At 44.8% G+C, this 14,173-nt stretch overlaps 1 protein-coding gene across 2 annotated transcripts in view; it reads left to right on the top strand.

Annotated features, from left to right (window-relative positions):
* MOV10L1 (Mov10 like RNA helicase 1) overlaps positions 1–14,173 on the top strand; it is a 1,040,774-nt gene that overhangs the window by 579,955 nt on the left and 446,646 nt on the right. For both annotated transcript variants that reach the window (XM_086967454.1, XM_086967456.1), the window contains exon 18: positions 2,994–3,115. In XM_086967454.1, the coding sequence (XP_086823580.1) occupies positions 2,994–3,115 (122 nt within the window). The remainder of the gene's footprint in view (positions 1–2,993; positions 3,116–14,173) is intronic.

Raw genomic sequence — 14,173 nt, 5'->3', positions numbered from 1 at the left:
AGTACCTGGGCGCGACAATAGACACTCAATTCAGTGAGGATAAACAGCATGCAATTGCTGATACAAAAATTCAGACCCCAACACTCGCTTACAGCAAGAGTGTTCATGCAGTTGATAGGCATGATGGCATCCTGCATCTTCATAGTCCCGCACGCGAGACTAGATATGCACCCGCTTCAGGAGTGCTTGGCACGTCAGTGGAATCAGGCTCAAGGACAATGGAAAGACCTAGTGTTGGTGAGCGGTCGGGCATACAACTCTCTGCATTGGTGGAACCCACAAAACCTTTGCATGGGCCGACCGTTCCAAGAGCCTGTACCACAGATAATACTGACGACGGACGCATCTCTCCAAGGATGGGGAGCTCATGTACTCCATTACACAGTGCAGGGACTATGGACGACACAGCAAAAGAAGATGCACATCAACCTTCTGGAATTGATGGCAATCTTCATGGCAATGAAAGCTTTCAAAGTACACCTGTGCAACAAGGTCGTGTTGATCCGGACGGACAACATGACTGCCATGTACTACATACAGAAGCAGGGAGGAACACACTTTCCACAGTTGTCTCATCTGGCTCAGAGCATGTGAAGTGGGCCATTCAGAGTAACATCTTCCTCATGGCGGAACACCTCCCGGGCACGGACAACCAGATGGCGGATCTGCTCAGCACGATGCACGAGTGGGAGATACATCCATCAGTACTCCAACCGTACTTCCAGCAGTGGGGTCATCCTGAGATAGACCTATTCGCCACAAGGGAAAATGCAAAATGCCAGAGCTTCGCCGCCAGGTTCCCACATCCGCAGTCACAGGGCAATGCGATATGGATGAACTGGTCAGGCAGATTTGCGTACGCTTTTCCCCCAGCACCTCTAATACCGCTGTTGGCACGCAAGCTGAAGCAACACTCGATGACACTCATCCTGGTTGCTCCAACGTGGGCACGCCAGCCATGGTACACCACGCTAGTAGAACTTTCCGTGGTACCGCATCAAAGACTGCGGCTAACGCCCAGACTTTTAACGCAGAGCCATGGTGAAATTCAGCACCCAGATCCGCAACAGCTCAACCTGGCGATCTGGCTCCTGAAATCTTGGAATTTGGCTACCTCAACTTGCCGCCGGAATGTATGAATATCATCAAGAAGGCAAGAAGACCCACAACCAGAGCATGTTATGCGGCTAAATGGAAAAGGTTTGTCATATATTATAACAATAATGACATTAACCCACTGGATGCATCAATTCAAAACATTATCTGTTATTTGTTGCATTTATACAGATGTAATCTAGCGTACAGTTCCATTCGTATACATTTATCCGCAATAGCAGCTTATCTTCAGAACAGGCAGCACCTCTCACTATTCAGAGTGCCTGCCATTAAAGCTTTTCTGGAGGTACTTAAGAGTGATCCCTCCCAGACACCCACCTTCACCAGTCTGGAACCTCAATGTGGTCCTCACCAGACTGATGGGACCACCTTTTGAAACTCTACACTCTTGTGAGATTCAATTTCTGACCTGGAAAGTTGCTTTCCTCGTAGCCATTACATCACTGAGAAGAGTTAGTGAACTCCTGGCACTAACCATTCAAGAGCCATTCATACAGGTCCACGCAAATAGAGTTGTACTACGCACCAACCCTACATTCATGCCTAAGGTGATTTCGCAGTTCCGCATGAACCAAACCATAGAACTGCCTGTTTTCTATCCTAATCCAGAAAATGTCGCAGAGAGATCTCTACACACATTAGATGTCAAGAGGGCTCTCATGTAGTATATAGACAGAACACAGGATTTCAGGAAGACAAAACAACTGTTTGTTGCCCTTTCTCCGCAGCACAAAGGCAACCCAATTTCCAAAGCAGGAATAGCCAGATGGATTGTTAAGTGTATACAGATTTGCTATGCAAAGGCTAAACGCACACTAACCATTCCTCCAAGAGCACACTACACACGTAAGTTAGGAGCATCCATGGCTTTCCTGGAGAATATTCCTCTAGAAGAGATATGTAAAGCAGCCACATGGTCCACTATACATACATTTACAAAACACTACTACGTAGATGTACATTCAAGACAGCAGGCAGCTGTAGGACAGGCTGTTCTCAAAACTCTTTTTCAGACTGCTGCAGCTGGCACGGGCAGCCGCCGCTAATAGGAGGGACTGCTATATAATCTATGCACAGATATGAATTCAGCAGCCCACATGCCTCGAACCGAATATGCTACTTACCAGTATGCATCTGTTCTTGGCATGTAGGGATGCTGACATTCATATCGCCCACCTTCCTCCCCGTCGCCTGTAGTAGCTGTAGCATTCAGAATTACTATGTAGCATGGACATCATTCACTGTATTACACTCCATCTCTGCCACAATGGCTAAGATAGTAACATCCAAACCCAATGGCAGAAAAAACAATCTGAGGATGGAGGGGATGCCCATGCGCACTGTGGTCCAGGGGAGGAGTCACCTATCTCGTGATACTTAGAAGACTCTTCCAGGACAACAATGTGCAATCATCCGGACCCAACACTAGGTGGCGATCTATGCACAGATATGAATGTCAGCAGCCCTACATGCCAAGAACAGATGCATACTGGTAAGTAGCATATTTGTTAAAGATTAATTGGAAAAGTCAATATAATAAATGCAAAGTAGTGTTTTAGATGCAGCAGTAAGCCAAAGATATCTAGTGAAACATTTTTGGGGGGGCAGCTACTGAATTACCGAAAGTTGATCATGAGACTGGTAATTTATTATTTGCTCTGGAGTCCTCATTCTCTTTGGTAATGTAGATAATAAATGATTAATCAATGGAAAACGGGAACAATAACATGTAAGAATTCCCTTTATTATATATGATTGAATCTACAACTGTAGTAGCTGCTGCCAGTTTTGAGCGACATTGTAGAGTTTATTTTAAAGCGAAGTAATACTTCGTAAAACACATTCTTCTGTTAACATATGCACATTCATTATTTCAGACTCTCAGTGATGTCATCAAGCGTTACTCTGGAGATGGCGAGGATATCTGGAAAGCATCAAGGTTTCGGATCATAATTTGCACGTGCAGCAGTGCTGGAATGTTTTATCAAATAGGACTTAGGTAAACTGAATTGCACCCCTAATCATTTAAAAGAATGTTAATAATCATGACTCTTATGATAAAGCTATTGGTATAATGGTATGGCATCTTAAGATCAATTGCTTTGCAGATTCTAAATAAAGCAGAAATGTTCGTTATGCAAACCTTGCTCTGGTTTCTTCTCCGGAAGGAGTGCTGGACAATTCATTCTAAAGCATGTACTGGGCCCAGTTGTTCTGTTAACAATTATTGTTTAAGGTTCAAAAGTATTTTTTGCAATCGGGGTTTGCTATCTTTTTATGCACACATTTATGCTCAAAACCATCAGCAGGACTCATCCCATTCTTTGAGCAAAAACGATTTTGCATTTTTCTAAAATGCCACCCAATTCACCTTTTGAACCCACCATCATAACCAAATTCGATATCCAGATTATGAACATGTTCTTGTCGCACTTGTTGGCGCCATCCCAGTATTTTCTGTCCTTTTTTGGCTACTTAGTTTGTCCATGCACTTTTCGTTCCTTAACAGTGATGGCTTACAGAACAACCCTGAATATCCTCTTCACTTCCAGTGCTTAATTTGTGCAGTAGTGAGTTATGTTTGTATCACAATAAGCATTATAACAGGACGTCTTATATGCCAGTTACACAATATTGCTGCAGTACGTTCCTGGATAGCCAGTTATGAAGTGGGAGAATACCTTATTAGAATCTTGGGGCAAGATGTAGGAAGGCTATTACCGGTCGGTAATGGCCGAAATCGGCCGTTACCGACCGGTAATAGGCTTTTCCTATGTAGGTGGCAAACTGACCGATACGGAAAATTCCGAATCGGTATTTACCGATTCGGTATTTACCACATCATCATTTACTAATTCTGTATTTACAAAATCGGTAAATGACATGTAGGAAGCACTTTGAAGAGTGCTTCTGTACTTTAAGGATTCGTTATTTACCACCAACTATTAGTTGGTGGTAAATAACGAATACCTCTGTAAATGCAAATCTGTGCATTTACACCTGTGCCATGTGACACATACATGCCACATGAGCACACAAACACTATTCAGGGGTGCAACAGGGTGTCAAAGTGCCACCCTGCCACCCTTGACGCTTTCCCTATTTTACCGAATCGGTAGTTACCGATTCGGTAATTGACATTCATTCCTATGGGCCTCCAGGCCATCACCTCCTCCACTGGCGTACCATCACTTCAGGGAGGTAGGTGCTGCAAATCGTCCAAAGGGGCTACTCCCTCCCCTTCGAAGCGACCCCTCCAGCCATGCCACTGCAGTCTCACCGCATGTCGGGGGATCACTTGCAACTTCTGCAGGAAGAAGTTACGGCCCTCCTTGGCCAAGGTAGCCATCGAGCGCGTTCCTGGAGTAGGACGTGGTTGCTACTCCCACTACTTTCTGGTTCTCAAGAAGGGCAAAGGGAGCCTGCGCTCTATCTTGGATCTCCAGAGCGTCAACGGCTTCCTCCGCAAGGAGAAGTTCAAGCTAATGACTTTAGCCCAGGTCCTGGCTGCCCTAGACCTTGGAGACTGGATGGCGTTGGACTTGCAGGACGCATATTTCCACATCCCTGTCCTGCCGGCGCTACCTGCGGTTCACGGTAGGCCACAAGCACTTTGAGTTAACCGTGCTCCCCTTTGGCCTCACCACTGCCCCTCGGGTGTTCACGAAAGTGATGGTGGTGGTCACAGCTCATCTGCGCAGATGAGGGGTTCCAGTTCTCCCCTATCTCGACGACTGGTTGTTGAAGTCGGGCTCGCCCCAAACAGTCGTCTCCCACCTCCAGACTACGGCAGATCTCCTGCACTTGCTGGAGTTCTCAAACAACGAGCCGAAGTCGCACCTGTGCCCCTCTCAGAAGTTCCTCATCGGAGCGGATCTGGACTCAGCGCAGTTTCAGGTTTATCCTCCCGAGCAGCGGGTTCGGGATATTCCGGCTCTGATTCCGATCTTTCAGCCTTTATCCCGAGTTTTGGTCAGGCTGACGCTGGAGCTGATGGCCGCCTGCAACCTGCTGGTACATCACGGCAGGTGGTGGATGCGGGCTCTGCAGTGAGACCTAAAGTTCCAGTAGGCACAGCATCAGGGCAAACTGTCCGACCACATCCTGATCTCGGAGGGCACTGCAAGACAGTTGCAGTGGTGGCTCACGGACCGCGATTAGGTCAGTGGCAGATCCCTCGCCCTACCCCAACCAGAGCACACAGTGGTGACGGATGCGTCCCTCCTGGGATGGGGGGCCACATGAGAGAGGCGGAGATCAGAGGCCTCTGGTCTCCGGCGGAGTCCTGGCTACATATCAACCTTCTGGAGCTGCGGGCGATCCGACTTGCACTGAAGGCATTCCTTCCCTCTGTGCGGGGAAGTGTAGTGCAGGTGTTCACGGACAACACAACTGCCATGTGGTACTGCAACAAACAGGGCGGGGTGGTGTCGTGGACCCTTTGTCAGGAGGCGCTGCGACTCTGGACGTGGCTGTAACACCAGGGTGTCACCCTGGTGGTTCAACACCTGGCAGGGTCCCTGAACGCCAGGGCGGACGAACTCAGCCGGACGTGGCGCAAGGTCTCTTTCGGCAGTGGGGAGAGCCTTGGTTAGATCTATTTGCCACCAAAGAGGACACGCAATCTCATCAGTTCTATATGTTGGAATTTCCAAGGCAGCACTCGCTCGGCGATGCTTTTCGCCGCGAGTGGAGCTGCGATCTGTTGTATGCCTGACCGCCTATACCACTTCTGCCCAGAGTGCTGAAGAAGATCAGACGCAACCAGGTCCAAGTCATCCTTGAGGCTCCGGACTGGGCACAAAGATACTGGTATCCTGAGCTTCTCAGTTTGTCAGTCGATACCCCGATTCATCTGCCTCTTCAGGAGGACCTTCTGTCACATCAACAGGGGACGGCCCTCCACTCGAACCTGTCCAGTCTCCACCTACATGTGTGGAGATTGAGCGGCAACAGTTGTGGCCATTTGACTTGCCTCCTGAAGTCTGTGATGTGATTCTGGCAGCCAGGCGTCCCTCCACAAAAACGGTATACGCCTGCAGGTGGAACAAATTTGTGGCATGGTGCACGGCAAACATGCATTTATAGAAGAAAAGCAAGGAGGGATCAATCGATTATTTTATTTCTGACCAGAGCACAGTCAATTACCCTGTCATATGAAATTTCTTATACCTACCTCTACACATTTTTATAAATTATACATGTCATAGGATGGAGCTGGATACACACAAAAAAAATACATATATATCAACAAGAATATATACAACACATATGACAAAACATCAATCACAGACTCTTCGAAATCATGAAAAGATAGCACAATTATATGCGGAAATTACAAAGACTTAAGTTATTTTATATACACATGTAAGTAAACTCCTTGTTCAGAGTATTACACATAGAGGAAGTCACCTCAGCGCCTGAGGTATCAAACCTCCTACCCTCTTTTTTAGGCGCCCTAACCAAAACAAAACCAGTTATTAATTTTTTTACACAGGACTCCTCCTAATTTTGTCAACGCGGTCGCGTTTAAGCCATGTATTTCTTGTGGCTTCGTCAGGACAAGGGTATATCTACAATAATAATTTGGAACAATAACTAGACATTCAGTTTTTTCTTTCTTATACACACGGCTATCCCAACAATACTCATGCAGTGCCTGGAGTGGAATGACCTGGCGATCATCTCAAGTGCCTAGAATACAGTCTGTCTCCACAAGGGTGCCAATGGAAGATCAAAAATAATTTGTGACATGTGCCCAAAAATTATTTCAAGTGGGGTCCAAGTGCATTTACAGACTTCAGAATTAATTCGCCAACTTTAAAATAAACCATGCATCCCCACCACAAGTGGGCAACAAACTAATGCGTGGAGTACCTGATACTGACTCTGCTATATTTAAATGCCTCCTAAAGCTACAATATGAGGGTAGATATTACTTGAGGAATGCACTATCCTCCATCTTACTCGAGGGTTACAGCCTCTCTTACACTATAAACACATATATGCTTTCCACCAGATTAAGAATAAAGAATAGAGAGGCACTCTACCTGGGCGTCACGGTCAGTAATCCGTCCACGCCTTCACCCGGCGTCTTCTCAGGGGATGTAAGACTCCTCCACCTCGTTCCCTACAACAAAACATGGCCCGCATCAGTAAAACCCCTCACGTTATTCTCCAGCCAGCAAAGCGTATGGAACATATAAAACCAAAACGCTTCAATACCTGAATGCAAAAATCAGGTGACTAAAAAGACAGTCACGTGATCCATTTTCTTAAAGAGGCACTCGTAACAAGTCGGGGACGTCAACGCAAACAAATTGAAACTTGTTGTAAGCCGTGCGCTATCAACACCTATTACTGGCAATAGTTCTAGACACAAAATTAGGCTAACAATGGCACACCGAGGCAGTTAACTTGCATATTGCCGAGCCATACCAAAAACTGAGCATGATCCACGTGGGTTCGCGGGGAAATGTAAGAGGACCCTCCATAGATCTCTTGTTCTCACTCGTAAAGGACTCCATATCAAAGCCTGGTATAGTCAACCAGGGAGACGGCACAAGAATATTCTCTTTCTGCCTACAGAGACTACTCAATATTCTACTGAATACTCCTCTCTTCCAATCAAAGGCACTGCATGTGCACAAGGGCTTCCGCTCCAAAGAATAAGATCCTAATACATTTAATCGATCTTGAACACTGTATACAAAAATATATATATACACACTCTAACATAGTTACAAGTCATTTTATGCAAACGACAGATACAAGTTATCTGATGTGAAATTGCAAATATTTCCATAGAGACACATACATATATATCAAAACCCTAACCGGCAACCTCATTCTTAATGCTCCTCCAGTAGTAACTAGAGCTTCCAAGAATTTCACAGCTACATCTGTATTTACTGTATCAGGTGATACGTTAAATCAAAGCCCATAGCTCATCCCTATCATTTAAACCATTTATGACAGTATGATATCTCTCTATCAAGCGGGCTTCAGTACTGCTCCGCTTCATCTCCAGCTCTCCTTTGTTCCAGACCTTAACGACCACCAACACAGACCAAACCAAGTCATCAGGACCATGTCCAAGCTATAGTTCTGCACTAGTGGTGCGCCCATGGTCCTACATCTGATGCGCGATTTGTGCTGCAAAATTCGCATTTTGATCAGTATATGGTTTACCACATGGGCATTTAACCACATATACCACGTTTTTGGTATTACAATTGGAAAACGTATTCATCACGTGTTTTAAGTTGTTAATCATGACAAATTTAGAATCTGGGGTACTTGAACAGGCGGCACAGTTGGTACATTTAAAATTTCCAACTATAGCTGGCAAACCCAGGAAACTTCTTGTGTCTTTGTGTATCAATGGCTCCCTGGTAGCTCTCATCAAATGCTGTTTGAGGTTTTTACCTTTCCTAAAGGAGAAACGCGGCTTAGGTAAGTTCAGATGTTCATCAATCTCCAATTCCTTACTAGTATCTGTTTCACCTTATTCGATTTGGGATTGAAGGTGAGTATACATGTCATTTGCTCTGCTTCATCCTTAGTTTTAGGTGTAAGCAAACTCTTGCGTGGGGTATACCATGCCCTCTTAAGGGCTGCTCTCACCAATTTCTTTGGGTATCCCCCCGCACAGAGTTTCTTTAGTAATACCTCTGCGTTCTCAACATAATCTACCTTATTTGAACAACTACGGCAAATTCGCAAGAATTACCCATATGGCAAATTTTCTTTAAGGCTTCTGGGGTGTCCACTTGAAAATTCCAACAAGGTATTTCTGTCGGTTGAGTTTGTAAAAAGACTAACCTCTAGTTTGCCTTCCTTATCAAAAATCCACACTTCTAAAAAATGTATCTTGTGTATTACTCACGGTTTTGGTGAATTTCAAATCTGGAGTGGAGGCATTCAACCATACATGAAATTGTTCAAGATCTTCCTCGTTCCCATTCCAGATAAGGAATACATCGTCGATGAAGCGTACCCATCTCAAAAGGTTACTACTAAATGGGGCCGCCTCATCAAAGATGTATCTTTTTTCGAACTGATCCATTACAAGATTGGCAATTTCGGGGGAAAAACAGCACCCCATCGCCACGCCTTTTATTTGTAAAAACAACTCACTCTTAAAAGAAAAGAAGCTATTTTTCAAACACAATTTCGCCAATTCAAGTACAAATTCAGTTGGGACTTGATGGGGTCTGGCCATAACTAGTAAAGCCTCATCTTGAGGTATGTTGGTGTATGAACTCTAGATGTCCAGGGAGACCAACAACGGCCGCCCAGGCGGTTTTTCTGCATCCTTATGCACTTTAGGTAGTACATATATCGTTGGTGTTTTTTGTGATGTAAAATTCAAATAATCATATTCTTTTTTACATAAGTAGCCACAATCCCAAGCCTGCGTGGTCAAATTCAAGATCTTAGCTTTTAGGGATGCTGTGGGATTATCTTGGATTTTACGGTAAGGGACCGGATTATTCAATTGTTTAAATATTTCATTAACATAGTCCTGGCTATCCCATAGAACAATTTCCCCCCCACCCCTTATCGGCTGATTTTATTACCGTAAGGGGATTTCTGGCCAGATCTTTTAAAGCCATATGTTCTTGTTTGGAAAAGTTTGATTTAAAGGATAGATTTCTCCCATTTAATTGTCTATCTTTCGCAGGATTTCATCCGGCATACTTGCAATGTCAGGGCAAAAGGTATATTTCTTCTTAAGTCCGCTCACATTCACCTCTGGGGTGTCACTTTGATGGGTGAAAAAAACTTTCAATCTAACTTTACGCAAAAATTGCAACACCTCGGTTTTCGTGTCAACGGAGTCCTCTACTACCAATGGTACAAATGACAGGCCCTTCTGTAGGATCCTAGTTTCCCAAGTGGTCAGTCGATGTTAGGACAAATTATATATCGGTAGAGGTTCATTGATGAAAGGCAACTAGTGTCTGTATTCGGAGCCTTATTTGTCACAATCGTCTGTACGCTTTCTGGCGTGTGCAAAAGAAGTTCTCCTCCTGAGGTGGTTGGTGAATGGGAGCCCTCCATTCCCCTCTGAACCCACAGCCTCTGCGTCCCCCTCTGTCTAAAAAAGGTGGCAAGGCTTTGGGGTATTGATAACATGGATGGTATGGTTGGTAATATGGTCCTGCTCTTTGATCTGAATCTGACGATGAATCAGAAAATGTAAAGAACCTTGTACGAGACCTTCACTTATATTGAAAGTTAAGGGCACTTGGATTATTATTTTTAAAGAAATCTTCTTTTAAATAAAAATAAACTAGATCGTGTTTAAAGTTTTTGATATCTTTATTTAATTTTGTTGTTTTCAAGTTCACGTGTGTGTTTAAAAGTCAGTTAGGGTTTTATTAATACTTTCTAATAGGGCTTTCGCATCCACAATCGTGGAGTCACCTTCTATCTCTTCTTCCAACCTTTTAATTTCTTTCAGTTCTTCGCTGACACGAAGTGCGGTATTGATGGAAAGGACAATCAAATCTTGTGAGCAACGCTTACATAAAGTTTCAATTTGTTTGCGTTGACGTCCCCGACATGTTACGAGTGCATCTTTAAGAAAATGGGTCACATAACCGTGCGCCAGTGTAGATAGCGTACTCACGGAAGTACCGGCTTCTGGCTTGTTCAGCGCAGATATCGAGCGCGGACGCTTGTTAGAAACACACATAAAAGCGTTTTGGTTTTATAAGTTGCATACGCTTTGCTGAAGAATAACGCGAGGGGTTTTACTGATGCAGGCCATGTTTTTTTGTAGGGAACGAGAAGACGCTGGGTGAAGGCGTGGACGGATTGCTGTCCGTGACGCCTTTTTTGGGATTATATGTGGTGACTGTATTCATTATTACTTTCAGGTCCCCTTTTTGTTCAGCCAAGCATTCCCACAGTAAATCCTGTTTTTATCTCTTTGCCTCAGGTCTTCATGCCTCCAAAGCGCCAAGAAACCGTTGGGTGTACGCTGCGCTATATAAATATTTTAAATTCAAATTCAATTCTGGGTATATGTGTTTGTCGATCTGGAAGAGGTCCTGAGGAAGGCGGCCCTGGGCCGCCGAAACGCGCGTCGACCAAGTGTCGAGTCTCACACTGTGTTTTGAGACTTACCGATTGGCAGGATGCTCTGCTAATTGGGTGAAGCTCCCTTTTTTCAGATGGTGTTGGTATGAATGTGGTGAGGGTATGACTATGTGAGGATGTGTATGATGAACTGTTGGTTACCAGGGGAATAATTATTTTTGGTGCATTGTGTCCTTTTGTATACAGACTTGTAATTTATATATAGTATATAATGTTATGTTCTTTCTTCTTTTTTTCTTTTCTGAAATAATGCTTTTGAATTTGTGAGAACTATATGTCTATCATGAAATCAGTTATAAATCAGAAAAACAAAAAAAACTCTTTAAAAAAATGAATTCCTTTTTGTCTTGAACTAATATGAAAAAGGACTTTTATTAAAAGAAATAATATGGAAATAATGAATAAAACGTTATACTTTTGTAAAAAAACAAATAAGACTGTTTTGTATTTGTCACCCATATTGAGCTGACTGTTAAAACAGAGTTCCAAGAAAGTAAACATCTGTTTCAACATATTGTGGCCATCGGGGGAAAATTGTTCTTCTTATTATTTTTTTTGTGTATTCAGCACCGTCCTATGACATGTATACTTTATATAAATGTGTAGAGGTAGGCATAAGAAATTTCATATGACAGGGTAATTGACTGTGCTATGGTCAGAAATAAAATAATCGATTGATCCCTCCTTGCTTTTCTTCTCTAAATGCATCTTTGATGTTCTATGCCCAGGCAGAAGAGGGTGATTTGGGCATATCCCCTTTTGTTTTTAAAGATGGTGCACAGCAAAGGCTGTGGATCCACTTTCTGCCCCTCTTTCAGAGTTCTCCTCTTCGTTCTTTCTCTTGCCCAGCAGGGCTCTGCTCTGGTCACTATCAAAGGCTATCTCTCTGCCAATTGAACCTTCTTAAGGCTTCCTGATCAGCCTTCTCTTTTCAAGTCCCCTCTTGTAAATAGATTCTTGAAAGGCATCACACACATGTTCCCTCCTGTTTCTTTCGTGATGCCTCAGTGGGACTTGAACTTAGTTCTGACTTATCTGATGAGCGCTACCTTTGCGCCACTTCATAATTGTCCTCTTCGTCTTCTGACTCTTAAAACTGCTTTCCTGGTTGCCATCACCTCTGCCAGAAGAGTGAATGAGCTCCAGCTCCAGGTTCTGTATTCTAAGCCTCCTTTCCTCTCTGTCCATCCGGACAAAGTTGTTCTGATGACTCGTCCTTCTTTCCTGCCCAAGTTGGTTAGGGCCTTTCACATCGGGCAGTCCATTACCTTGCCCACCTTCTTTCCGCCTCTTCATCCCTCGAAAGAGGAAGAGAGGCTCCACTGTCTGGACCCAAAATGTGCGCTCTCTTTTTATCTAGTTCGCACACGCCAGTTTCGGGTGGATGACCAGCTCTTTGTTGGTTGCGTGGGCGCGAAGAAGGGACGTTTGGTGCATAAGCGGACCATCCGGACAAAGTTGTTTTAAGAATGCGTCCTTCTTTCCTGCCCAAGGTGATTACAGCCTTTCACATCGGGCAGTCCATCACCTTGCCTACGTTCTTTCCGCCTCTGCATCCCTCGAAAGAGGAAGAGAGGCTCCACCGTCTGGACCCAAAATGTGCGCTCTCTTTTTATCTAGTTCGCACACGCCAGTTCCGGGTGGACGACCAGCTCTTTGTTGGATCCGTGGGCGCTAACAAGGGACGTTTGGTGCATAAGCGGACCATCTCTCGGTGGGTCATTTTGTGCATTATTCCTTGGCTAAAATGGAGCCTCCTGTGGGGCTGCGCGCCCATTCCACTCGGGCCACAGTGGCTACTACTGCCCTGGGTCAGGGAGTCCCCTTGCAGAACATATGTCAGGCAGCTACGTGGGCTTCGCTGCACATGTTTGCCAAGCACTACTTACTAGACAGTCTGGTCCGGAGAGATGTTTTTTTCGTCCGTTCCGTTCTCCAGGACTTCCTGGTGTTATCTTTGTTTGCAGGCCCACCACCGGGGTTGGTATTGCTGGGGTATCTAAGGTAAGGAATCTAACTAACGTGTTTCTTGCAGATGAACAAGTTACTTACCTTCGGTAACGATATATCTGTAAGAAACATTAGTTGGTTAGATTCCTTACCGCCCCACCCATCCTCCCCGTTCTGCAAACCGATATCTAGGGTTGAGGTATCTCCCTTTGAGGGCCCTAGTTTCATGGCACCAGTGTCAGTTTCTTGCATGGCTCTGCGTTCCTGGCGCGGAAAGTTATGTACAGAACTGACGTCAGCGCGCGAGGGCGGCGTCTAAGTACTCCGGCGTCATCCCTGCAATCACGACGCCGACGACGGATGCGGAGCCGCAGACGACGACTACCGATGAACAGGGGTACTGCTGACGAAAACTTTTCGGATCCAGTCCGACGCCTGGGGATATTCTAAGGTAAGGAATCTAACTAACTAATTTTCTTACAGATATATCGTTACCGAAGGTAAGTAACTTGTTCATCTAGATGTCTTCTGTGTTCATTAGGCCCACCATTCCCTATGGAACTTATTCTCCTCCACTACCAGTACCTGCTGATGGAGTTCATTTGGCTAGTCCAGAGCACTCACACCCTCCCTTTATCTCCAGGCCTGTTGACTCAGGCATTTGTGCTAAAAACTAGAGAAATGTAGAAAAGAACTCCCAACTTCATATGTATTGGCAGTGGTGACTTGCTTCTCTAAACAACATTGATATCGAAAAGCTTTGCCGGGACTGAGCGTTTCTCGCCGCCGGCTTTGTGCGTTTTTGTGGGACCAAACGAAGCAATACAGTTGGCCCACCTAAGCGTAAATCAAGTTAAATCCAGAAAACGGATACAGCGAACCACTCAGACCTGCAAGAGATCTGTAGGATCTTGAACTCTCATGGGCACATACAGGCACCACTGAGAGAGCTCGACATTGCAGGATTCTTTTCACATGCCCACCAGCCAACATCAAT

Source organism: Lissotriton vulgaris, chromosome 1_1, assembly GCF_964263255.1.
Source record: "Lissotriton vulgaris chromosome 1_1, aLisVul1.2, whole genome shotgun sequence".
NCBI lineage: Eukaryota > Metazoa > Chordata > Amphibia > Caudata > Salamandridae > Lissotriton > Lissotriton vulgaris.
This window is presented reverse-complemented; position numbering and strand designations above follow the sequence as displayed.